General features: G+C 37.8%; 1 protein-coding gene across 1 annotated transcript; it reads left to right on the top strand.

The window, feature by feature from the left end:
• Positions 1–36: 36 nt before the first annotated feature.
• Positions 37–27,964, top strand: SECISBP2L (SECIS binding protein 2 like). The gene is made up of 18 exons (XM_056500198.1): positions 37–252; positions 9,362–9,540; positions 10,119–10,443; positions 10,569–10,704; positions 11,093–11,322; positions 11,414–11,438; positions 12,188–12,303; positions 14,033–14,164; positions 14,640–14,723; positions 15,438–15,605; positions 15,758–15,899; positions 17,508–17,677; positions 18,776–18,908; positions 19,887–20,049; positions 20,758–20,978; positions 21,621–21,775; positions 22,258–22,477; positions 23,424–27,964. Exons 1-18 carry the CDS (start codon positions 235–237, stop codon positions 24,095–24,097), a joined length of 3,291 nt encoding a protein of 1,096 aa, XP_056356173.1. The 5' UTR covers positions 37–234; the 3' UTR covers positions 24,098–27,964.
• Positions 27,965–27,985: the final 21 nt, after the last annotated feature.

The raw sequence follows: 27,985 nt of genomic DNA, 5'->3' as shown, positions 1-27,985 counted from the left end.
AGCGAAGGCGTTCCTAGCCTGAGCCCGCCCGGCTTCCGTCCCAGCTGGTCCCTCCCCGCCGCCCGTCCCGCCCTGGCCGTGGCGTAGCCGGTCCCGGTTCCCGTGATAACCGCGAGCGGGTCCGGCGCTGCTCCGGGCGTGTGCGGAGCGCGGCGGGGGAAGCAGCGCCATGGGGGAGGCGGCCTGGGCGCTCCGCCGCCCGCATTAGAGCCGCCGCCCGGCGCAGCTGGAGCCATGGACAAAGCGGACAAGGTGCGAAGGGACCGCGAGCAGCCGCGGCGGGAGGGGCTGCGGTGAGGGCGGGGAGCGGAGCGGGCCCGGCTGTGTCGCCCCGGCAGGGCCGGCGGCAGCGGCCGAGCGGCGGCAGCGCACGGCAGGGCGGGGCGCGGCTCGCGGCCTGCGGGCGGGGGGCGCCGGGACCGGCCGTGAGAGGCAGCCGGCCCGGCCCGGCCCGGCGGAGAGCGGCCTCGGTGTGTGCCGCCAGGGCGTTCTGGGCTGGGAGCCGGAGCTCGGTGTGTGTCCGCCGGCGCCGTGCCCTCCCCGGCGGGAGGCGTCAGGCCGCGCCCGGCCCCGCTGTCCAGGGGAGCTGGGAAGCCGGGAGCGGCTCCCCTGGGAATTCCAAGGGAATTCTGAACTCGGTTTTGTTCTTCTCTCCCCTGTTCCTTCAGGCTTTGTTTCAAGCTCAGGGAGGTATTGCAGTTAATGACATTTAGTTTAAGCCTGCCTGGTCAGTAGTAGAGACTTGCTTTCTTGAGAAAGGAACAGGTTTCTTTGAGAACTTAGCAGCACAATTGAGGCGTCACTGTTGTTGAAATCCTGTAAGTGTCATGGGCTAAAGCCTTCAATGATAGGACACAGCTGATGGTCTCCTCATAGCTGAGTGGGTGTAGCTCGCTAATTCTACAGGTCGCTGTATTTTTTTTCTTCCGTATTAAGCTTGGCTTTGCAATGTAATCAGTTTGCATTATTCTTAAGAGCTTTTAAAGTGTGGATATCAAGAAACAGAAGCAGGGACTTAAGAATTTGTGTAGTTTGTTACAGATTTGCAATAAAACATTTCAACATCAGGAGGTAGTTCTAAAAGATGTATCTGAAATGAGTGATGTCATCTGTTAGAGCCCGATATTACTTTTAAGCTTCTCTTTTAGCAGAACGTGTGGAAAATTGGTGATTTACAGCTCTTTGTTTCCTAGTTTTCAGGGGTTCTAATAGTAGGGCTAAGGAATAAAATAACACAGGTTCCTGTAGCAGAGTAGATAATGACTAATAATGCACTCTCTAAAGATACACTGCTTTTCCTTCTGTACATATATCTAAGGAAGTTTGTGAACAGTGTGTCTTATTACAGTATGGCTCCTCCCACTGTGGCTTTCTGGTGTGATAATGATTTTAATTTTTTAAATGCTTTTTATTTGCCTTCATGTAAAAAACCTGATCTTATTCTAAAACTTATGTTAGTCTAATCTGTAGTACTTTCTGCTTTAAAATGTTTGATTTAGGTGTGGTGGGGTGGTATTTTTTCCCTTTGTTTCATCTGTAATTAGTACTGCAGTACACTTGTGAAATATTTATTCCTTGTTGCTTGAGCTCTTCAGTACTCGAGGTTCACACACATGTCCTTATCAAACCATTCTCTTTTCATCTGTCAAAATAGTTCATGAAAACAGAGAGTTGTTGTGTTATTTACAGTATAAAGTGTTGACTCTGATTCTCTTAACTTAGTGCGGTATTTCAACTTGGAGGTATAGTTAAGCTCTGAAGCAGGAATCATCTTGTTTATTATGTTTGCAGCTTATCTGGTCCTGTTGCTTCCTTATCCCCTAGTAAGGCTTCTGGGCAGACAAATAATTAATACCTGATGAGTTTCTGAAATGATTTAACAATCTTGTTGCTTTTGTCTGCTCATTATACAGTAGCATCTTGATTAGGAGACTGCTAGATGCTTTGGGTTTGACCCTTTTGTGCTGTAAGAATTTAAATAATCACTGTTACCAGTGCAAGTGTTTGGTAAGGTTGCATCAGTTTTGGGAGCCATTTCATTTTTTCTGTGTTTGGTCTCTTTTCTCTTCCTGTGCTGCCATCTGATAAATGAATATTAAAGCCTCCAAATGTGTGTTAGCAGCACTCATTCTCTCTTTCCTTTGCCTCAGAATGCTCTCCCAGGCACACTATTTTAACTCTGTGCTTATAGAAGTAGCTACCCTGGAATTGAGTGTGAGCAGCTAGGACTATTGTACTGTGTTAGTGTGGTATTTCAAGATTAAAGGAAGATCACAGATGCTTTTGGTGGGTAAACAGAGTTTTGTGGTGTTGGCTTAGTGAGTCAGTATGAGATTTCTTGTCACAAGATCATTTGGACACCTAATTGATAAAAAATATGTTGCATTTGGATTGCCTTTAAGGTTTCTGTTACCTAAATTCTGGTATGACTTATTATAATATGCTCAGTGATATTTTGGCAGCTGATATAGATGAAATCAGAATAAAGCTGCTTAAGAACAATTATTTAATGATAGGAGTAATTGTAATTTTTGTAGTGGGTGTGTAAGTTTACTTACACACAGAAAAAACTACACTGGAACAAAATTGTTCCCATTAAAAAGTGTATGGGTTTCAGTAGTTAAGTGTAATTTTCCTACAAGGGAGAGCTCAGCAGATGATACCCTTTCTGTTTAAGCAGAATATGATAGAAAACTGAAGAGAAGCAACTTCCCCTTTCAAAGGTACTGCTGTGCTTTGATTTTTCTGTCTTATACTTTTGTCTTGCCCTGTGATTAAGACAGTTGGTTCCTTTAGTACAGTTGAGAAATCAGGTGAAGTTGCAAAATCAGTGACCTGTGTTTTGTTTTAGCATTGCTTAAAGACAGCCTGTTCTGCTTGCCTCTGCTATTCTTGACCACTCAACAGGTGGCTTGACAATATGGTTGCCATAGATCTAGATCAATGTTTTGTGCTCTTTTATCCTGTCCAGTTTCCTTCAGTGTTTCTTATCCATGGCAGATTTTTCAACTGAGGCAAACTGGAAAATGTCTGGTTTCCTGTATTGTTTGCACATTGCTTTCTTTTGAATCCTGAAAGTGCGGAACAGTTTGGATTTTGTGAGTTTAGTATTGTCTCATTTTAGAATTCACTCTGGTGAATTTAAATGTTATTGATGTGATTCCATGAATCTGTTTGAGCACAAAATTCTTTATCATTGACTAGTGTGTAGAGATCAGGAAAGTGATTTACATAAATAGTTTGGATTAACCCTTTTAGTACACTTAAAAGGATACACTTTTAGTACACACAAAGCACTCAAATATTACTACTTCATTAGATAGCATGAGTTTAGAAGTTTGTTCTGTTAAATGCTGAAAAGTAGGTAAGTGAAGAGGATCATTTTGGTAGCTTTTTTTTTTCCTTTGGACAAGCTTTGTGTAAGTCTTAAATTTTATTCCCACACTTTTTCTTAGAATATTCTGGCTTTGATTTCAAACATCCCAGCTTGTCATGTTGTGCCACTTGCTTCTTTTCTATATATAGGTAAAAATGTTAAATATTTAGCTTTGTTATGTCCTGATCATGATACTTAATCCTGTGAAAGGGAAGATAATTATTCACTATTCCCTTTTTATGAGCTGAGGGAAAAGGGAAAGACTCACTTCATAGTGTATTTGCTTTAAGTGCTGTGTTGAAATGACTATGTTAAATGTAAATAGGGAAGATTAAATTTTGTGCTTCGTTAAATGAAGCCCAGGCCTGCTGCTGGTGTTTCCAGTTGGACTGCATATTTACCATTCCCGAGGTATCTGCCACTTAGAAGCAACTAATTATAGAAACAATGGCTTCCATATTTGTAAAGTTTATCTTAAAATAGATGAACTGTGACTTGCCTTACTACTAACATGGCGTTTAAATGATGAAGTCCAGAATTCAGAAACAGGATTGTTTTTCTTTAAAAAAAAAAAAAAGTTTGAGCTATGTTTTTATTTTACTTTGGGATGAGACTTCTTGTTTCCAGACTTTGAGACAGTAAAACAGCTGATTTTATTACAGCCCTCTGAGATGTGGCATCTGTGTCTGTTTTCTCACCCTGTAAATGGTGAGTTTGATATCTAAGCCTTCTCCTCTGAGAGCAGGATGACAGAGATCCTATTTAATGGAAAATGCTGAATGGCATTAGACTACAATGAACAAAAACTTTTCTAAGATTAAATGTACAGTGCTTTAACTATAGCACAAAGTTTACCAGTCTGTTCCTGCTTGTGCCATCTTCTGTCTTTGCAGCTGTTGATGACTACAGTAGCTTTTATATGGGAAACAAAAGAGCTCTTCAGTATATATGCTGTCTTGAAAGACTTGTAATTGTTGGACTGAAATATGTAATGAGCTACTGCAAAACGTTTTGTAAATTGAAACTAGGGTTATCTACAAAAGAGGCTTCTGTCTAAATCTCGGTTTCTTTTGAAGGGGTGTGTTTCCATTAATAGGCAGCTGATTGAAAATCTGATGTTTCAGCATGATTTAAATTTATATTTAGAATTGAGTTTGGTTATCAAAGGTTGATTTCAATAAAGCTTTGTTTGGTTTTGTGATATGGAAGGTTGAACAAACAATGAAAAGTTTGCAGTCAAAAATTAGTTCATTCTTGCAGTATTTTCAGTGTTTGCTTTTAGATGGCGTGATCAAACCACATATTATTTTGTATTAAGGTCTGACCCTGCATTTACTGATGGCAGTGGCAAAGCCCTAATTTGCTTTAGAGGATGCGAGCCAAAATAAATCTCAATACTGTGAGAGCAATTAAAGCATAAGCTTGTATCCCAAGTGCTCTGTTGTAAGGATTAGGGAAAGTGTAGCAGCCTTCTCTTCTTTTTGTGTTTGACAAATCTTTCCTGTCTGTGGTTACAAACCAGTGGCATGATCAGTCCTGTTTGTGCCGTTCGTGTGCACTTGGCACTCCATTTGTACTGTGTGGGTGAAATCTCTGAGGAATTGTGTTCACATATTATTTGCATGCACGTTGTTTTATGCATTTTCTTGTTTGCTCCTGAAACAAAAAGGAGCTTGTCTTGTGTTCTGGAGTTTACTTCATCTGCTATTGGTTGCATTTTCCAGTGAGTCTTAAGCATGTCAGTTTTTTAAAAACCAAACCCACCACCAAACTGCTTCTTTGGCGTTGCTGTTTCTGTAGCTCGCCAAAGGAGCCATTCCTGTTAGAAGAAATAACAAGTTTCAGTAGGAGATGTCTTCTGCTTGTCCAGTAAAATGAGAAATTAGCATCAGCTTTACTTGATACTAAATTGATTGATGGTTCTTTTGTTTTCTATTTAATGCTATTTATCAAAAAGAGGAGGTACTCTGCTGTCTATCTTCACCAACATTTCCTCCTAGCTGAGAAATCTGTAGTCCTGAGAAGATCTGCTAAGATAACTTCAGACCACATACTTAGCGTTGCTCTTTTGTTTCCCTCACTTGTCCAGTGAAACCGCTGGCCATCTGTGAAATGTGCTGAGATATCTGGAGAATCATCCTGGAGAGTTAATTCTGTTGATGTTTTGGTTTGGTTAGCAGTCTGAACTGACTTAGTACATTTGCTTCCTCTTTTTGCTTTGAGTTTGGCAAGTTTATTGCCCTCATCTGAAGACACAGCCTGTGTAACGCAGAACTCTTGAGGTATTTTTGGAAGACTGGTAAAATGCTCTAAGGAAGCAATATGTTGAAGTTAATTTAGTTTAGTTGGTAATACACTTGAGCTGCCTTTGTTTTCTACCCCAAAATGAAAATGGGGCCTTGTTGTCCAATGAAATGTATAAGTTATGTGAGGATTGGGTGTATTATGCTTGCAGAGTGATTTTGAAACATCTGTACTGAGGTTTCTAAGTTTTCAGTTGCTGTTTTGATGAATTGGTGTATGTATGTGTCTGTGCGTTACAGAACAAAATGCAAAATCTGAAAACACAAGTTTGCCCTAAATCCTTTGCCAAAACAAGTTTCTTGAAAGGATTAAAACAACCCAACCTCCATAAACCAACCAAACCTGTAAGTGCAGACTAAACTGCGCAAGAGAAGTGTTTAAGGTATAATGCATGTAAGAGGTATGTGAAATTCAGTTTTGATTCCTTTAAATAACAGACACTCCCCAAGTTCTGTAAGCAAAGAAAGGATTTAACTTTCAAATGCACTCATATGTGTTTATGATTACAAGATCTGCTGTATCTTTATTTTACCATTACAGGTAAGCTAAACTTGTTTTGAGCTGTACAGAAAATGGTAATTAATTATATCAGGCAATTGCTTTGTCATAGCAATAGTAATCATAACCTGTATAAGAGACTGAGCAACAGGAAAGGAAGAATTAAAGCTGTCTTTCTAGTTTGGGCATCTGTGAAATGTTTGAACCTAATTAAACCAAGCAGAATAATATGAATTATTTTCCTAAATTCATAAAATTATGTTATAAGAGTGTTGAGTCTTGTGGAGGTTTTTTAATTAATTTAAAACAAGCAAAAACCCCAACATACCCTCTTTTTGCTGGACATATTTAAATAAGTCAAATTTTATCCAGTTCACCTTGGATGTAAAAGTAAGGTAGAGATTATCTTTGAGAATTGACAAGAAATGTTTTGCTATGGCAGCCTTGCAGGTGGGAATTCCCTCGCTTCCTGCTTGGATCAGGTACAGCTCTGTTTTTAGTATCTGATGTGAAAGACTCTCTCATAATCCTAATATATAATATCCTAATAAGTGATGATGTAGTATAATATCACAAAAATCATTGTCATGAGACCATTCTGCAGGAGGTTTGTCAATAAAGAATGTTTTTTGTATTTTCACAAATTTGTGTTTCCCAAATAAAGGAAAGAGCAGACAGGCATATAGCAAAGACCCTTAAAATGGGAAATGTGGTCCCAGCATGAATGACAAATAGAATGTTTTGACTATTTTCTGGGCCAGAGTTTATTTTTAGTATCTTGGCTAAAGTTCACTTGGCATGTTGTGGTAGAATAGTGATCAGCAGGTTAGGAATAGTTGTTGGACAGTTTTCAGTGTTTCCTTAGGAATACCACACTTAGAAAGCACTCATCCTGGTTTTCCTCTTGCGTGTTCTGTGGATGAAGCACCCTTGGTGTATTCCTTTAGTGTTTTTTTTTGGTTGCCCAGTGGGTTAGAGCAGGGTGCTCATGATGCTGTGGGTTCAATCCCCATATAGGCCATTTGTGAAAGGGCTGCCTTGATGACCCATGTGGGTCTCTTCCAATTCAGAATCATCTCTGATCTAGTTTTGTAGGCCAGCCCATAACTGAATCTATTCTTAAGCAAATATTTTTGCCTCACAGTCTTGAAATAGCATTAAAAAAACTCTTAGCTTTCAGGGAGAGATTTCAGTGTTGGTATTTCTGGTACTTATTATGTGTTCACTGTACATAAACACTTAAAAAAAAAACATGAGAAGTCTTTCTCTTGTGTTGAGGAGAATGCCTTGGAACTTTGGAGAGGGGTAGGCGAGTCACGAGGCAGCTGAGAGATGTGCCCAAGGCCAGAGAGGAAGCTCTGGGTAGTGCTGGGTTTGATTTGTGTTGCACAAGTTCAGTGCTGCTGAAGCAGCTGCCCCACAGCTTTTCCTCTGAATGGAACTGCAGGAATTAGAAGAGTTACTATAGAAGAAAGGAATGTTCACCCTCTACTAATGATAAAGAAATGCATTTAATTGATATGAAGGTGACTGTTCTGCTGTAATGCAGACCTTGTTGAGTAGGAGTGATATTTTTATCTGTGATTATAGAATCAGGCTGCCCTGCATTGAAATAGATCTTAAAACTCATTTGATTCCAAACCCCTGCCATAGGCAGGGGCACCTTCACTTACACCAGGTTGCTCAAAGCCCCATCCAAGCTGGCCTTGAACGAATTCTAGGGATGGGACATCCTTCCATATATTATATTCCATCTATATCTACATATATATCTATATATTCATATTATAGCCATAAGCATTTTCAGAACACTCATTTAAAAATACTTTCCTGCCAAGAATAGTGTGTCTTGTCAGTTTGAAAGACATAGTTTTTTAATTGAGACAACTGTATTTTCAAAAGGTTTTTGGATTTGCCCTTTCCACCTCTTCCACTCTCATGCTGCTAAACCAGTATGGGATCTTATTTAAGTAGAATTTGTTTTGGGAACTTGAAAATTCAGATGTTGGGTGGGAAGGCTGTCCATGGATGGATTGTGGATGTGGCACAGAGCAAAGGCATGGAGTGAGAAGTGTGTGGTAGGTGTGGATCTACTTGTCATGATACTTCCAGAGCTCCCATTTTACTATTTCAGCTCACGTGGATGTTCTGGAGGTAGTAGCAAGGATAAAAGACTGTCTTCTGCAAACCTTTAGGATTTTGTTTTTCTGCTATAAGAGCATGTATTCACATGGGTTATGTGTTAACTTTGAGATTATTTTGTAGGCATATGGAAGGAAAAAATGTCTGGAGTCCTTCTTTAGAAAGAATCTTCTTAGGATTTGGTACTCCGTGAGGTAGTAATGTGAGACACTTTTGTAAAAATTGCAGCTTAATTATAAAAAAAATATTATTTTCATCTGAATGCAAATTATAGTGGAATATAGAATTTGAGGGTTCTTTGGTGCTGCAGTCGTCTTACTGAATACAGCATTTTTTGTTGTTTATGTGTAAGATGCAGCTAAAACCAAAAATGTGAGCAAAACCATCTTAAACTAAGGATACCCTCAGGATTCAGGAGTAGATTGTTTTCTTTGAAAGAACTGTTTAAAACTTATTTCTAAGCCTTCTTCATGACAACTTTTAATCGTAATCTTAACACTTTAAAGTATGTTCAAGTGCAGGTAGAATGTGTGGGGAGGGTTCTTCTGTGGTGCATCATCTCTTAGCAGTTAAACTGTGATTTAGTGCTGAAAAGTCTTTTTTATAATTGCCTAGAAACATGGTCAGTTTTGTAGAGCAGGCCGGGCATTACTACATCTTCCATATGTTGGTTTCACTTCTGAAAGCCTACACAACTGTGCTCCACATACACTGCTAATTTGGTTTTGTTATGTGCTCCAACTCATATATCCTCTGCAAGATCTGAGCTTCAGTCCCTTTTAATTAGTGTTTGCATTGCACTTGTAAAGGTTAACACAAATGCTAAATGTTGGTGGTCTGGATTACACTCTGCATTGATTGGAAAGATGCAATAACCACTTGCCAACTGTTTTCCAACTCTCTTGGTTTACTGCAGAAATCTTGTAGCCTTGTCATCCATTTGCCTGCTGTTCATGGTGCTTTGCATACAACTTTATGAATCTAAATTTTCCCAAGCAATTTATGATTGTAATTAATGAAGACATTTTCTTTTCTCTTAAGAATGTCAAGCTGTCAGCAGAAGTAGAACCATTTATTCCTCAGAAGAAGGGTCCAGAAACACTAATGATCCCAATGGCACTTCCTAACGATAGTGGAGGAATTAATGGCATGGAACCAACTCCAATCCCTAGCTACCTGATCACTTGCTATCCATTTGTACAGGAAAACCAATCCAACAGGTAATAAGTGGTTGTGATCTTCATGGAAGATGATCTGTTTTTAAATGAATTGAAACCTCTAGGCATTGTGGGCTGTATATTCAGTTTTTTTGTTCTCTATATTTAACCCTTCATGTATGAGGAGGGAGTTTCTCTGTCCTCAGTCTTTTACCTGTTTCCTTCGCTTTGCTCTTCTCCATTCATATTCTTTGTTGCCCTTTTTTTCCTGGCTATGAAGGTCTGTACAAATCCCTCCCAAAGTCGCTTGCTGTGCTTTTGCATCTTCTAGGGCAATGAGAAGGTTTTTTTGTCTGAATCTCTGATGCTTCTCTGAATGAAGCAAAGCTTTGGGTGTCCAGCTTGGGTCCTGCCATGGTGCAACATAGCATGGTGCCATGTAGCTGATTCTGTATTGTGTGTAGCTGTATCCAGCTTTCTTCATATAACTAGTTAAAATATGTTGAGTTTAGGAACTTATAATAATAGAACTATTGTTTTTAAAGGGATTGTGATAAAGGTCTGAATTTTCTTTGAGGGGGGAAGACTTACTGAGCAGTTCTCTTTCCTTTTTTTTTTTTTTTTTTTTTTTTTCTAAATAGACAGTTTCCGTTATATAACAGTGACATCAGATGGCAGCAACCCAGCCCAAATCCTGCAGGACCATACCTTGCTTATCCTATAATATCTGCACAGCCACCTGTTTCTACAGAATACACTTACTATCAGCTGATGCCAGCACCATGTGCTCAGGTCATGGGTTTCTATCACCCTTTCCCTACGCCCTATCCTGCACCCTTTCAAGCAGCCAATGCTGTAAGTACAGTTACTGCAGAATGCACCGAGCGTCCCAGCCCATCAGGCCAGGTCTTTCCATTGTCCACTCAGCGGAGCAGAAGCAGTAACAGGGGACCAGTCATTCAAAAAGTAAGTCTGCTTTTGATCAGGATAAGTAGAACTGTGTAAAGAAAATGTCTTTGCAGAGGAAGTATATATCTCATTTTTTGTCAACTTTTTTTTTTTTTTTTGTGTATGGCAATGTTTGAAAACAGCAACAGCAGTTACAGATGCACATAAAAAATAAACGTCCTCCAGTGAAAAATGTTGCCACTCAGAAGGAGACCAGTTCATCAGGTCCTGAGAACAGATCAAAGATTGTTTTGTTGGTTGATGCATCACAGCAAACAGGTAATTTGTTTAAGATCTGGGTGTATGAAATGACTAGAATGAGATGTCAGTTGTAATCTTTTCTAAAAGAGGCTGGACCTGATTTTGATGCAGCTTTTAAGAGATACCTTTGCAGCTCAAAAGGATAATGAAGAAAAGATGCTGATGGTTGCAGATATCTACTCAATATGTTGCCTTATAATGTTGCAGTAACATGGTACTCCTGCAGAGACTTTGCCAACTCTTGAAGGAGTTGCTTATCAATAGCAATTGGACCTAGACATAATTTAAGTTCAATGCTGGTTTAATGCAAAGACTAACTTTTAAAATTTGTTTTTATGATGTGTAACTTTTTTGTGTCTCTTACCAATTCCCACACAAGTAATTTTATTTTTATTGTTTCTTGAAGACTTTCCTTCAGATATAGCCAATAAGTCACTTTCTGAGAGCGCCTCCACGATGCTTTGGAAGTCGAAAGGCAGGCGCCGGAGAACCTCTCACCCTGCTGCAGAGTCCTCCAGTGAACAGGGTGCCAGTGAGGCAGACATTGACAGTGACAGTGGCTATTGTAGTCCTAAGCATGGCAATAACCAGGCTGCAGCTATGCCTTCAAGAAATACAGATTCTTGTGCAATGAATGTATGTAAACATAACTGAGTAACCTAACTATATTTGTAGCCTACAGACTCAGGAAAATTACTAAAATACTGTGGTTTTTTTTCCTTTTCAGGTTGTAGAACCATCGATAAATACAAGTAAGCATTGTCTTGACTGGTGAGCTGTGTAAAATTTGGTTGGGTTGCATTTGTATTTTTGCTTTGTATACCTCTTGATCTACTTAAGCATGCTGCTCTAGCTGATCAGATACTTCTGAGGATGTATCTTTACTGTGATTTCCAATCACCTCCACTGAAACACCTGTTGCTTGCTGAATGAAGTAGTGTATAGCTATCACTAGTAATTTATTAACAGCTGCCTTTCTTTAATGGGTTAAAAAAAAAAACCTAGAGACTCCAGTGGAAGCATTCAGACAAAGCTGTGCTTCTGTTTAGTGTGCCCTCAGACTTCCTTACCCTTTTGGGCTGCAGTTCATACCTGGATAGTAACAGAGCCAATGAGTTCTCATTCTCTATTTCAGAAGCACTCATACTTTTTAGAAGCTTTACATATACCATGAACAAATAGTTTGATTAGTCTGGTAGTAGTAGGTAATGCCAGGGATTGCTATTTAAGACTGAATGGAAATTGGTATGGATGTGAACCTGATATTTCCTTTCTTACTGCTTTGTGATGATCAATTCTTGGCAGCTTGAATGCTCCATAAAGGTGACTCTGCCAGCATCTGAGAATAGCTACGGAAGCAAGTGTTGTCACAGGAGAATTAGACTTTATCCAAGAACTTTATTTGTATCAGGATTGTGTTCCTGGCTCTGGTGGCATATGAATCATTATGATGTGTTCCGGATAATAATTCAGTTTTTCATAGATGGCACTCCTCTTTCAGCTGGTATAGGTTGGACTAATGTAAATTCTCAAGCAACTCAAAAAAAACCTTGGATTGAAAAAACTCTGACCTTTTCTAGAGGTGGAAGACAAGCTGAGCAAAGAAATAATCCACAGGTATGCTGTCAGTGGTTCTTAATTTAAGTATTTGGGGCTTTTTATAATATGGAAAAATAAGGAATTTGGAGTGAGTTATAAAATTAATATACAAAAAATATTTAATGAAAAACTGTGGAAACGCAACCTTAAAGTATAGTTGCTCATTTGCACATTTCCAACTGGTATGTTTTTTGATCTAGCTCTGCATCATATATATATGTGTGTGTATATATATATATCTGTATGGTTTAATATCCTTGTCAGTCTTCTGCCTATAGCCTGTGCTTTATATGTATCTACCTAGGAAGAACATTGCATGTATAAAGCAACCTGTGAAATGACGTTAGGCAGGGTGTGGGTGTGGGAAAGTTCAGGTTTTGACCCATTCACACTTCAGAAGAAAAAAAAAATTCTGATGTGGTGGTGAACTAGAATCCTGTGTTCTCACTCCTGTTGTCTGCAAAACTTTGTTTTTTAAATTTACATTAGCATACCATTTTTTAAGCATGTTTATTATTTCTTAATGGCTCAAAATTATTTTATGCTAAAGTTTGAATCTGTGAGACTTATTTCAAGTGAGATATGATTTCTGTAATTAGTGAGAAGAAAGGATAAGGTGGCCTGTCTAATCTTGAGACATTTTATTTGGGCAGGTGGTCCAGATGGGTACAAAGAAGGCTGAAACATTTGCCTTTGTTTAAATGTAGGTTTTGCTTGAACTCTGTTATTGCAGACAAGAAATCTGAGCTCCAAGTGGAGCTTTGTATAAACACGCTTGTTTGTGCAAACATATGTGAGCTAGCTTGGCCTGTTTAGGTTTTTAGATGGAATTGTTAAGTTGTTTTGAGTCTTTCTGTTTGTTAACTGTGGGTTTATTATAGAAACAAGCATCCACAAGCTTCTATCTGGCAGTGTAGCAGTTCTGAATCTTTTTATAACCTGTTGTCAAACTATTGTTAGTTTATGGCATTGGTACAGTAGGAGGAACCAGACTTTGTTTCATCCAGTCAGTTAAGATCTAAATCTGGTAGTTATTTTAGATATTTAAAAGCAAAGCTGACACAAAAAATTTTAAATGAGGTTGCCTCAGCCAAATTCACTGTACCTCAAGACAGAATTGTCCTAGAAACTATTTTCTGTTGAAACTAAATTGGTATGAAGTCTGTAGGAAGTTTTCTTGAGAAATAGGTAAGTATAAATGTGAAATTCAAGTCATCCACTGGTTTTTACCCACTGATTTTGCACATGGGTTCCCACCTACCTGTCACATGCTGTTCTCTTTGGCCTTTGGAGAGCTGTGTGCATATGCATTGTCATTAAAAATGTGTTGAAAAGGCAGTAACTGCATGCAGAATAATTATATAGTGAGAGAAAGTTCTTGGAGTGATCGTGGTTACAGATAGTTCCCATGGTTCAATGGCTGTTGGAGTCACCAGCACCTCCTGAGTTTGTGTTTGGCCAAAAGAAACCTTTTTGTTTAAGTTATAAATTTAAAGATGTTTTGTCTTGAGAGGGAGCAATAATCTGGTGCTGTCTGCAGAATTTTTGTGCAGGCTTTAAAGAAAAAGAAAACCAAAAACCCACCAGAAAGCCCCCACAAAAAAAATTTAGAGCACCAAAACACAGTTTATCCTCTGAAGACATACCTAGTTGCTGATTAGCAGGCATGAGAAAGTTTTATATGCATGCATCTGTATAGCTTGAAAAATTGAAATTGCAAAATGCCAATCAGGTTTGTGTTTTTCAGTCTGGTTTCAGATGCAGGGACCACAGCACATCTTCAGAAAGAATGCAGAGTTTGCAGAAACGACATGAAAAACCTTTAGCTGCAAGCCAGTCGAGCAGAGCGGAGCAGAGTCCTGAACCTCTGTATTTTGAGGTACTGTTGTATGAAAACTCTTTCCACATAATAACAATTCCAATTGTGTGTGGAATAAGTGATGTCCTCAATGGGAAGTTACAAAAGATTTGGCTCCAAAAGGTGTACAGTCAAGATCACTAATTTATTAGATGATCCTTTCTTAGTGTACAGAAAGAGACTTGTGTTGTGAAAAGTGCAGCAATTTAGAACACTCTGTGGCTGACAGATTAAATAAGCAGCCTTCAAGCACTAGATAGAAATTAGTGTGTTTGCTGGTTTATCCCCTCTAATTGTAATAGGATTTTTTTTTTCTTTTAAAAAATACTATTTGGATACAGAAATGCTTTCCTAATTCTTGTTTATTTTCTGTTAGTGTCACTTAATCCATTCTAGTTTGTGGGACTTAGGGATTCAATTTGTTTTTCTACCTTAAGCAGTTTCAGTCCATGCCTTTCGTTCCATCCTTTTTATTCTTAATTTCTTTATTGTTTAGGATGAAGATGAGTTTCCAGAGCTAAATAGTGATAATGGCAGCAGCAAAAGTAGTAGCATCCAGCAAAAGATTTCACCCAAAGTAGTAAGTAATTTTCTTCAAAGCATTGTCTCTTGAGACTATTCAGTTTGTGTTTAAAAAAAAAACAAAAAAACAAAAAAAAAAACAAAAAAAAAAAAACACTTCAGGATTTTTCTCCGCAAATGAGGTTGCAAGATACATGTTATGGACACTCAGTATCACAGACTGTTCCACGCTGGGACTACTGCATCATAATGCTTTTCATGCAGACATCTCTTAAATTATTAAATCTGCAAATATGTAGTAATGGTGTCAGTTTTTCAAAATAATTGCAGTTTGTGTAGTTTCTTTAATTTCAAACTGCATCTGCTTTAAGAGTATGGAAACATTGTTGGAAAGGTACTTCTTTTTGTATATAATTTACTTAAATATTATGTTGCAGAACTGTACCTATAGATTGCTTAATATATTTGGCTGCTTTCCAGGAACGTCAAGTCCTATATGAAATCTTGGAGAGGGGGAATTCTTTATTTAGTAAGCAGAGGGGAAAACCTTCTGAAGCCATAATTGAAGCTAAATCGAGTACCTTTCCCATACAAAAATGAAATAAGTTTTATTAACTGGCTTATTAACTTGTGTTATGTAGCTGTAATTATTTAAAATGTCGCATTAGTAATCAAAGCCTTAGGTGTTTTGATTTCTGAAATGGTGCACTTTTGGTGGTCTGGAGTGAAAGGTCTTTTAATTGTGGGGTTTTCATTTTGTTTCAAATTCTAGTTGGATGACTTACCAGAGAATTCTCCAATCAATATAGTCCAAACTCCAATTCCCATTACAACCTCTGTACCAAAGCGTGCAAAAAGTCAGAAGAAGAAGGCCTTGGCTGCAGCACTTGCAACAGCTCAAGAGTATTCAGAGATAAGCATGGAACAGAAAAAACTTCAAGTGTGTAGCACCCTGCCCATCCCCTGCACTTCCTCAAGAGGAGGATCAGTAACCTGTTGCTCCTCTTACTCTCTAATAGCAGTAATCTCTTTGTAAAGAATGTTGCAGGCACCATTTCTTTGTATTTATTGTATACGATGTTCCTGTTGCAGGAGGCTTTATCAAAAGCAGCTGGAAAGAAGAGCAAGACCCCTGTTCAGTTAGATTTGGGTGACATGTTAGCAGCTCTTGAAAAGCAGCAGCAAGCAATGAAAGCTCGTCAGATCACCAACACCAGGCCTCTCTCATATACAGGTATTTCTAATGTGCCTGACAATACCTAAATACATTTTGTGCCAACATGAGTGTGGTTGATCTGAGCATCTGAAATGTTTGTTTTCTTTCAAATTTTAGCTTTTGAATATAAGCATGATTAAAAACCTGGAAAAAATATTTTTAATGCATTTCTCAATAAATTACTTGTGCTATCATCCTCTGAGCTGCAGTACTCAATGGTGAAAATCCATATAGAGCTGAGGCCAAATGTCTTTTAGAAAGACCTGCTAGTCAAAACTCAGGACTTGTGCCCTGAGAGAATTCAGTGCTGAAATTAATATGTTAAAGGAGCATCTACTAAAGATATTACAAAATACTCTTTGAAAGAGATGGTACCCATGACTGTGATATGGAGGGATATGTCCTTATGATATTCTTCCCATTTCTGCTATTTATGGTTCAAGGTCTCCTAACGCAAGGCTTTCTCAAATCAAATTTGTTTGTTAAACTGTCCATTGTTTCTGCCTTATGCTTTTACCATCCATAATGTCCAATGTCAATCAATTGTAACCTTACTACATCCTGTGTGGAGAAACTTTCTTCCTGGTGTGTTTTTTTGGAATGGAGATCAGTAATGGATTTTTTTTGTGGTCTAACTAAAAATTTTACTAGCTTTCGCAGCTTTTGTATTACTAAGACTGAGCAGTCATTCCCTTCTTTCCTCTTCTTGTTCTTAGGTGTCAGGTTTCTGAAGAATCATAGTCTATTTAGTTATTTAATCCTGGAAGTATCTTTTCTCAGAATCAATATTGCTTTTTCTGTAGCTTTTGTGTAGTTCTACTGTATCAGTTAAAAAATAAGATGACATACACCGAATACTAGGTTATAGTTCTATCATGAATGTATACAATGGCCTAATTAAGCTTTTTTGCTATGCCTGTATCAACAAAACATTAAATTAACTTTTTTTTAATACTTGCTGCCAAATGCAGAATTGACATTTTTGTAATTACTTATTATAACCCCACTGATTTGATTCCTAAGCTCTTGTATGAAGCCTGGAGTCCATCATTATGCACATAGTTACCATTTTTCCTTCTGGTGTGTTGGTTCCTTTACCTGCTTTGAGTTTCAGCAGTGTTCAAACATTCATTCAAGTTGGCAAGGTTATATCAAACAAAGCTCAGCAAAGAATTGTGGCATTTCCATTGGAGACAGCACTTGTTTTGTTCTTTCTGGCAAAAGATCCACTTAACTACATGCTGCACTCTCTCATCTGTTTTGTCCTGTCAACTATTCAAGTCTTTAACAACTGAAAATCAGTGTTTGGATTAATATTTGTGATTTATCGTACCATCATTATCTAACTAAAAAAGCTACATATAGTCATTTGAGAGGGACCCCTTACCATTTATTAAAATAATTCCTGGAATGCACAGTTTCCTAAAACATGAGGCTAAGTTAAAGAAAGCTTAAAACCATCTGGAAGCAACAATATCTGATGATGTAATTTTCCTGTCATTATGAACTGCTTTTTTTCCAAGGAAGGAAAATCTACTTAGAAAATTCATCAGTGGAAATTCTGAAAACAGTGTGAAATAAAGCTGACATGTCTTTTGGTGAAATTAATATCTATCTTGTATTTAGTTGGCAGCGCTGCTCCCTTTCATACCAAAGAATCTGCCAGCAGAAAGTCCTTAACAAAGGGACAGCCATCTATGGGTTGCCTTAATCCTTTGGATTCAACTGCTCCGAAAGTGAAAAGAGGAAAAGAGAGAGAGATTGCAAAACTGAAACGCCCTACAGCACTTAAAAAGGTAAATGTGCCAGCCTTGGAGTGTTTTGACCCACACTCATGCTTCAAAAATAAAAAGAAAACGTGTTGTTTTCTTAGTTGAGTACTAGCTCCCATGAACATAGGGCAAGGGAGTTACGAGCTTCTGCCTCCAGTTCCTGCTAAACTGGTGCCCGCCCTCTCCTTTGTATCTAGACATGTAACAAAACTTATGTATATATATACATGTAATCAGTTGAAGTTAAAAATGTACCTCAATACAGATTGCAAGGGTGTTTTTCTTTTTTTAACTACAGGCCCTAGGACACATGGGAAAGCTTCCATAGTATTTTCATGTGGCTGATTTCTAGTCTGGAGTGCAATGTAGTATGCTAACCTTAGTTTTTCCTACTCCTTTTTATACAGATGGGTTAAGAACTTGAAGCGAACCCACAATTTTTGAGTAAACTTAGAAATAATTAATTGCTCGTATATGATCTATATTCATGCAGTCATAAATTAGGTATATGCAGAAGGAATAGAGTATATGGAGTATATATATCTATCTGGAGATCAGAAGGTACAATCTAAGAAAGTGAGCCCCAAAAATATAGGCCGCCTTCTGACCTGCCTGTGATCCAAGTTAGAGGAATTCACCTGTTCAGAAATGTTGTCTCAACTCTTTGTTGTCAAGGCTTTTATGTTGTTGCTATTAAGCATGATAGTAATAGCAGTATATCCATGGCTACTTACCTTTGCACTTTCTTTTATAGAAAGGATTGTCTTTATTGAGGTGCTTCATAAAGATGACTAGGATGCCTGCATAAGGTATTCCTTTACAGGCACGGGGATGAGGATTTGTTAATAAGTGAATATTATGTATCAGAAAGGAAGCTGTGAAAACAAACTATTGAAAGTACTATTTATGTAGAAGTGTGTATTGAGTATACCATTTGTAAAATGCTGCAGTGAAATACTCTTTGAGATCAAAGAGGAAACTTAAATGATTTCTAGTGTTTCCATCCTGGCATGTAGGAAGGTTCAGAACAACTCACTTATACTCGTGTTCAGTGAAAGGGATGTTATTCTTTACAGGTATTTCTAATTTTCAGGTGTTGACGGCTGTTGGTTTTGTTTCTAGATTATTTTGAAAGAGAGAGAAGAGAAGAAAGGCCGTTTTTCAGCTGACCACAACCTTCTGGGTTCTGATGAACAGAAAGAAGCTCATTTAAACTTGACTGCTGACCAGTCTCAGGAGGTGGCCTCTCAGGAAGGTTGGTCTCTATATCTCTAGATGCCCATCATTCCCCCTCAGCAGAACTAATCTGCTTATTTTCATATTTTGTCTTTTTCTTATGTCACACAATTTATTGATGTTATCTTCTAGCTTTTTTTTTTTGACTTTATGAAATACTAGCAGTTGAAACCCTCTTCTGAAATGTCTTGCCTGTCCCTCAGTTGTGGAAGGCTCAGTACACTATGGGTTATCCATAAATGATCTCTATTCAGCATTTTATCATCTCAACCGAGTGTTCCCAGCACACATCTGAGTTGATAGTATTTTTGATAAGCAAGCAAAATGTGACCTCTTGTCAACCATGCTGTGATCACAGTACTTTTTAATGATGAACATACTGAAAGTGTTCCAGCTATAGAAGTTGCAAACTGTAAATAGGGTTTTCCAGTTTGTTGAACATGTCAATCAGCTGCAATGTCTGGATTGTCAATTTTCAGCAGCAGTCCTGAGCAAATCCAGAGAACTTTCAGTATCTTCAACACATTTGGGGCAGTGGGAGTGGGGGAAGGAGGTGTCTGTCAGGATTCTGCATGTACTGCTTCATTACTTTTTCTTCTGAATGACCTGTCTGACTAGAGTGGGAAAATCCTAGACATTCTAGGAATAAGTTAGTTGAGTATTTTATATTTTTATATATATATATTTATCTAGTAAGAAATTGTTGGAAGGAGTAATAACATTTAAACAGGTTTGGTTTTTTCTTCTGTTTTATTGATTTTTCCAAAGTAAGCTCAAGATATGTTTTTTTAATGAATATTCAAATATTGCTTATTTATCCAGTCCATGCTGAGTGGTGGATGTGTGTTCAGTTTTTTTTTCTCCCCTTTCCCCTGCCCCTCCATAATGGGAGGGAAGAATAACAGTGTTTTCAGAATGGAATTTGGACAGAGTAAGGGAGCAATAACACAATAAAAACTCTATTTGTATTTTATAATGTTTTAAAATTGCCTTTCAGAAACTGGTCTGAGTATGCCTAGTGATACTTCACTTTCTCCAGCAAGTCAGAATTCTCCGTACTGCATGACTCCAGTGTCACAAGGTTCACCTGCTAGCTCTGGAATAGGCAGTCCAATGGCATCTTCTGCAATAACCAAAATTCACAGCAAGAGATTCAGAGAGTAAGACTTCTGCTTTATTAATATAAATTCAATGCTTGCACTTCAGTCACCCTTGTGTTTTAAGTGTGGGTAGCTTTAGTAGACTAAAGAGCTTATGTTCATTAAGCTTCCCTTTCAGAAACAGAAGGTTCTGCAAGTATTTTCTTTATTTTTCCCCTAAATGGATCGCTTGTGTTTGTACACAAATATGTGTGTATATATGTACACACACTCACTTGAGACTTTGGTTGCCACAGCAAATAAGCAAGATGGGAGTATTCTCTGAAAAATATTTTTTGAAGGAAGACTATGTGTGCTTTGGATGGGAAAGGAAGGAATACTTAGGGATGTTTAAAATAGTGTAATAGTACCTCTTAATGTGTTAGGGTGTTTTTATTAATGTATCTTTATAATGTACTGAATTAAGAAGAAGAAAATTGCTTCAGGCACTTCTTGAAGTATTTGTTTGTATTTTTGATTTTAATTTTTTTTGATTGGCTTCTTGAAGTAAGGGATATTACTACACATACAAATATTTTAAGGATGTATTTTTAACTTAGCTTGTGATCTGATTTCTAAATTTTTTTAATGACTTTTACTGAAGTCAAATAACTCTTCTGAGGAAGTAAAATTCTTTTCATTTGCATAAAGGCTGGGTGAAGCCTTGATTATGCTAGCATTTGTGAAGTAGCAATGCTGACACTTGTCAATGTTGTTTTGAATTGACAGATACTGTAACCAGGTTCTAAGTAAAGAAATAGATGAGTGCGTGACTCTCCTATTGCAAGAGCTTGTCAGCTTCCAGGAGCGGATTTACCAAAAGGATCCCACGAGAGCTAAAGCAAGGAGAAGACTCGTTATGGGGTTGCGTGAGGTTACGAAGCACATGAAACTAAACAAGATCAAGTGTGTAATCATCTCCCCCAACTGCGAAAAAATTCAGTCAAAAGGTATAAATTATAAAAACAAGTGGTGCACTTGGCTCTTTTCAGTTTTCTTGTGCTCATTAAATGTGTTAATTAGCAAGGTTAGAAGCATTTGTTACTATGCATGATGTAACACTTCCAGACTCCAAGTGGGTAATTGCCATTCCACATTTATTCTTTTCTGCTCCATTCTGGAAGGAACTCGTTCATGAAAAGCTTAAAGAAAATTAGATATTGTAGAATTGAAGCTTACTTTGTGTGTTACTTCATTCTGTGTTCAATACACCTTGCAGAGTTCTGAGCTCAGGCTGCTTTTGAGGAAGATTCCTTAAGAAGGATGTGGACTGGTTAGTTAGCCAACCAAAACATGTTGCCACAACCAGAAGTATAAACAGAGGCATCCTGAGACAGGAGGATAGCTGTGCTTAAGAAAAGACCTGTGAAGCTCTGGTTTGTGTGCAGGACTAATAGAGAATACAGAATATCACCTTCATTTGTACTCATTTGCTACACTTGAAATGTATTTTGTATTATCCTCTGGGACTTGGGAGCTGCTGATGTGTATTGCAGTTTTACTAATTGCAGTTAAAGTGCATTAGAGGGTTGTATCATGCCATATGATAACTTCAAGTGACTAGATACCTATTTAAAATTGCTTTTTTCAAGGTGGACTAGATGAGGCTCTATATAATGTAATAGCCATGGCACGGGAACAAGAAATTCCATTTGTCTTTGCTCTTGGCCGCAAGGCTCTTGGCCGCTGTGTGAACAAGCTGGTTCCTGTCAGTGTTGTGGGTATCTTCAACTACTCAGGTGCTGAGGTGAGTAATTCCAATCACATAAATGGCTGGAGTAAATAATTATGTTCCTTGTAGTGAAGAATTGATTTGGCATCAAGAGCACACCTAATACACTTTTGATAATAACCCTGATCTCATCTATATTACAGTGTCTTTTCTCAAATTCAGTCTTTATGGTACTAAGAGACTGTGCTGAAACACTTTGGTCACAATATCTCATTGTAGCTTTTAAATAGACTTAAACTGTAATCTGAAATTCTCTGGAAGGCTTAAGAATGTAAGAAGGACATACTTTAGGATACTATTCATCTCTTCAAAGTTGCATAAACTTTGAAGTGGTGTTTTTATTATTGAATAGAGAGAAGAACTAATTCTTAGTTCAAGTTGAGGTATTTGGTGTTAATCTTGAGGCTCTTATGTAGTATACCTTGGACCAAAATGAGTAATCCAAAGTGAAAACTGTTAGTAAGAATTACTGCTGATAAAACTGCCTTTATACTTAGGATCTGTTTAATAAGCTGGTATCCCTGACTGAAGAGGCCAGGAAAGCCTACAGGGACATGGTGGCTGCAATGGAACAGGAACAGGCAGAAGAAGCCTTGAAGAATGTCAAGAAGGCCCCGCATCACATGGGTCATTCTCGTAACCCTTCTGCAGCAAGTGCTATCTCATTCTGTAGTGTTATTTCTGAACCCATATCTGAGGTCAATGAGAAAGAATATGGTGAGTAGTTAAAGCTTACCTTTTTAAATAGGGGCTTTTCCAAATGCTGTTTGTTGTGAAATGTGGCTAAAGATGCAATCCTTCTTCCAAATTTACATTATTTTACAATATCCAGAGGTAAGAAAAGATCAGTTAGTCTTCAGTTAATTTCATAAATACTTTTTTTCTATAGCAAATAATAATTTCTAGTCCTCAGAAGTGTTATAGGTACCTAATATCAGTGGAGGTGGCTTTTCCAGTTTTATTGACCTGTTTTAAAACTGATAGCACAGAATTGATCATATGACTGAGGAAGAGCTGATGACAGCAGGAACTAAAATATAAAGTCTCTGAAGATAGGACATGTAGCTTAAATTTTTAAACTTGAAATGGCAGTGAATGATTCCACTGTGAGCAAAAAAGTGGGTTCATTTATCCAGTTACTTAAGCCCAGGTGAAAAGGAATTTAAGAGGGAGTCTACTTGTTAGAATTCAAAGGCTGCCCCTTTTTAGGTCTGAGAGTGAATTAAAGAGAATGCTGTTCTTTTAGTGAATTCTTTTGTGGTATCTTGAATTAATTGCAGGAGTTAAATATTTTATAAGAAATCCTTAAATGAATGACTTTAGATGGTGGCAATTTTTTTCTTTAAATTTATACTTGAGAGTGACCTCTTTGACTACTCCTCGTGCTACACTTGATGTTTACACAGAAAACTAAGTGGCACAAACTTTCAGCTTTGTAATGTGGGCTTCAGGGTACTGTAAAAAGCCAGAGTTATTCACAGCTCTTTCTGTTGTCTCTCCTCTTCCCTTCTTTTTTCTAGTAGAAATTTTTCTAGAAAGCATAGAATAATATTACTATTATTAGTTCATTTTGCTATTTTGGCTGTTATTGCATGCTCAGGAGAAATATTTTTATATACAAGAAGTTAATGTTTCCTACTTAAACTTCTTTCAAAATTTGTAGAAACCAACTGGAGAAATATGGTGGAAACATCTGATGGGTTAGAGACCTCTGAAAATGAGAGAGAATCTGTGTGCAAGGCTGCAGTACCAGAAAAAGCTAGCAATGGCCAAATGGAAAAAATCACTCTTAATAAACAACCACCTCTGGCTACAACTGGTGCTACCTCAGCAACAAATCATGGAAAACCCACGCCAGGTGACAAAGATGAGGTGAAACCAGATGACAATCTGGAATGGGCCTCACAGCAGAGTACAGAAACAGGATCCCTGGATGGCAGCTGCAGAGATCTTCTGAATTCCTCCATGACCAGTACCACCAGTACTCTTGTGCCAGGAATGCTGGAAGAGGAGGAGGAAGAGGAAGATGATGATGATGAGGATTACACCCATGAACCAATTTCCGTAGAAGTTCAGCTTAATAGCAGAATTGAATCTTGGGTTTCAGAGACCCAGAGAACTATGGAGACACTGCAGCTCGGGAAGACCCTCAGTGGTGCTGAAGAAGACAATGCAGAACAAAGTGAAGAGGAAGAATTAGAGACTTCAGAGCAGGCTGATCCCATCACTGATGGGGAGGAATGGACAAATGATAAGCATGCAAGTAACACTCAACATAAACCCACCATCTGCAGTTCTTTGAATAAAGAACACACAGATTCCATCTATATGCCGTAAAAAATAAGCAGAAACTCAGGAACTTTTTAGAAATTATATTAAAACTAACTGTTGTAAAGGTTGCAGCCATTATTCCATATGCTTCATCTCAACATTTTGCACTGTTAAACATTTAATACGTGTATTTAATTCACACCAATATTTTTGTAGCTGTCACTTCCTTGATTTGAAAACTATCTTAGCTCTTAATCAGTATTGATTTCCCAGATTAGAAACTGTGTGGGAAAGTTGTCAGTAAGCATTAATTTGATCTTTTGTAAAAGGAAACATCTTGTAACTGACCAGTTTTAAGTAAAATTCATTCAAGTTGTGACTCTTAAGCATATTTTCAAACAGGTAACCTGCATTAACACTGGCAAAAATTACCAACAATTCATGTTGGTGGTATAGTGTTATACTAGGCCTGTCAGTGTAGTTGGCCATGACTTTCTAGTTCTATCTAGAAATAAAAGGAAGATTTTGATTCTCTTTCATGAAAAGCTAGAAAAAGCCATTTGCAATCTTAATGAGAATTAAATAGTAGAGAAATTGTGTGTGATTCTTATGCTAAGATAGATGCAGCTTTTGAGTTGATGTTGGTGAATGCATCATTAAAAAACTGCTAACTGAGATGGTTACAATAAGCTATAATAACTTGGATTCCAGAAAAACTTTAAACCAGAGGGATGTAGTTAATGTTTTGCAGGTTTTCTTTACAAGGTAGAAATATTGCATTTTAAAAAAAAAAAACAGGAAAGAAAACAAAATTTCCCCATTCTCTCTGCAGTTGCTGTTTGCCAAACCACACTAAGTGACTCATTAACCATAATCTCTATTCAGGGCTTTTAGTAAACTGATGACTTCCTCTCTCTCCTGTCACTTACCTCAGGAATGCTGTTTTGCATATTGTATTCTGCATAACACTGCAGAAAGCAAGAATAATCCTTTAACAGCAAGTGTGAATGATGTGGCTATCTCTGCATTCACCTGCATGCTGTGATCCTGGCCAGGATGTATCTTAAGAACTCCTGCTGAAAACGTGACCTCTTTGTCTCTTCTTGCAGTTGAAACAGCTTTAGGAGTTGACCTCTAGATAGAGAAGAAAGTAGTTATTCCAGGAAATGAGGAAGTGCCCTGTAGTTTGGGGAAGTATTTCAGTGATGTAAAGGTAAAAATAAACAAAAATATGCCCTCCCTGAAACATACCTGTTGCTAGAGAATTCCGTGTTCTGTTCCAAATACTAAAGTGAAATGCATTAACTGATTATGAATTTGTTTCAGACTGAAGGGTGGAGTGTGTATCTAAACCTTGCACGTCAGGAGTCTGTTTTTCATCTTTGTCTGGTATTGACAAGGGATATACTGAAACTGCAAGCAGTAGGAGCTTCACTACAAGAGTAGCCAAAGAGTAACTCACGTGAATAACACTTTCATAGCAAATATGTTTCTTTTAATTTCACTTCCTTTTTCTTGATCACTTGTATCAAAATGCATGAAAAGCCTCTGGGTAGGCTGAAAACCACAGAAAACTGAAGTTAGCCAAGCTGGGTGTTCAGTCCACACTTAGGAACATGGGACCAATGTTTATAGCAGTAGTGATGCTGGTGTTTTAAGTTGCACTGGGAAAATAAAGACTCCAGGTTTAGAAGCCATCTAGCCCTGGGTTTGTGGATGCTCATGAGAATAATAGAAACTGTGTATTATGTAAATAATGCTTTGATAGCTATAGGCATAGCAAATGCTATGTAGATAAGCAGTGTAGTGAGCTGCTACGGCAACTGGCTGTTGTGTCACGTTCTTAGCTCCTTAGTGTAATCTTCCTAGGTTAGAACAGGCATTTTATAGGAAAACAAAGACTAAGGAATGATGCCTCCTGAATGTTAAACCTTTTACTGTCCCTATGGCAGATTTCTACTGTCTGTATGTTTTAAGAGTTTTTGCTTTAGGACATGACAGGTGTTTGAACTGCTGACAAGCAAAACTCGCCCTTGGATGTGTAAGCACATCTCAGCACAGGTGAGATCAGTGCATACACTGAGGGCAAAACTTTGCCAGAACATCAAAAAACAAAGGTGTTTGTAGTTCCTTCTTTTGCTTTTTCAGTGCCAGTGATTCAAATAACTTTTGATCTTGAAGTATTAACATCAAAGGTGTATCTTTTTATATGTCTTTTCTGAACTTGGACTGTCATTTTAAAGTTTTCTGACATTTATATCAAAGAAGTCTTGTAATATTCAGCCCACTGTTTAATTGCAATTTTGCTACAAGTTTAATAGAGTTCTTGAAAGTGATACAGCACTTATAATTATCTCTCAATTTGCCAGCAAATAAGGAACTAGTCTCTTTTTAAAATGTGGCAGATCACCCTTAGGGGAGCAAACTGAAACTGAGTAAAGAATACTGGGTTTAGTGCTTCCTTTTTGATAAGCTGGGAATAAGCAATAACTGTAAGAATGAAATTGCCATTCCTTTGGGAGTGATCCATTTGCATCAGAAATTAGCGAAGTTCCTTGCCACTTGAAGCACTTAAGGAGAGTATCTCACTGTGGTAATTTTGGTTCTATTATCAACAGAATTTAAGAAGAAAGCATACAAATGTTCTACAATACCATGATTTTTTTAAAAAGTAGTTGAATTTCTATTTCAGTGTAAAAGTGTGCAGTTTATACAGGTTGTTACTGTCCCCATGAAAAGATGTTTCTGTAGTTATAGGTGTATAGATATTTTTGTTGTGAAAATAATTATTCGGGAAACAAATCTACTTTTCTTAAGGCATTGTTTATAGAAATGATTTCACCACTTGCTTTATCTGGTAAAATCAAAAATAATGTATCTGTGGTAGGGGTAGGGATCTTTGAAACTCATAGAGGTGGCTATGTATACAACCTATTTATATAAATACTCTTAAGTATCTCTGTCAATAATAAAAAATGGATTACAAATCTGTTAAAAGGGAAATATTCTGAAGAACTTCTGTCCTTACTTGGACCAAGTAGCAATGTCTGATTAAGGCTAAGGCCCTGATCCTGCTCACACATACTTTGGAGTGTTAGTGCCACTGGCTTAGATTGGTGGCCTGTTTATCTGCTTAAGTTGTGTGCAGGCTGTTGTAGGATTGGAGCTAAACAGTGACAGAGGGTATTGACCTGTGTTTTAAAAATTCATTATAGAAAATGTTCAGTAATGCACTTGTTGGTGTTCTTCTGGTCAAGCTAAGAGGTGTCTTTATGGGGTGGGTGGGAGCTTACACAATGTGGTTCTGTCGAGTTCTTTAACACAAGCTTAAATTTTAATAATGTTACTTTAAATATGTATGTAAAAAAGTATTATTGTTTGAAAAGCTGCTGTTGCTAAAACTGTCATTAAGTATTTCTTGTGAAGTTGTGCCAACTAATGAAACTGTTCAGTTGATTTCAGTGTCAGCCATTTAAAAATTAGACATGGCAATTTGTTAACAAAACCCAGCAGAAACAAGCCATAGAAACCTGGAACGGGGGGTCTCTACTCACCCTGCAAGGAAACATGAGAATGTTCAACCCAAAACTTCCTCACCAGTGAGTGGAAATGCTGAAAGTAGAAACCCAGTTGGCACAGCCCACGTTCTAAGTGTTCATAAATAGTTCATATAATTTACTTTTTAAATAGATTCTAATAAGGAAAAGCTGTTTAATCTTTAATGTCTTAAAATTTATAGTAATATTTAGGTTAAAGCAGTAGAAAAACCATTATAAAATACAATATGAAGGGGTTTGTTCCATTTCTTTTTTGCTGTATGAAGGATAACTGTTCTGTCTACCATACTTTTTGGAGTAATAACAGCTTTTTTGCACTATGTAAATACTAGTGGGGGATTCTTCCATAACTAATAAAAATGATTGTAGAAACTTATGGCCTTATTCCAGTGCTGTG

Source organism: Oenanthe melanoleuca, chromosome 10 (genome assembly GCF_029582105.1).
Source record: "Oenanthe melanoleuca isolate GR-GAL-2019-014 chromosome 10, OMel1.0, whole genome shotgun sequence".
NCBI lineage: Eukaryota > Metazoa > Chordata > Aves > Passeriformes > Muscicapidae > Oenanthe > Oenanthe melanoleuca.
The sequence above is the reverse complement of the archived record's forward strand: the minus strand, read 5'-3'. Positions and strand labels throughout refer to the sequence as shown.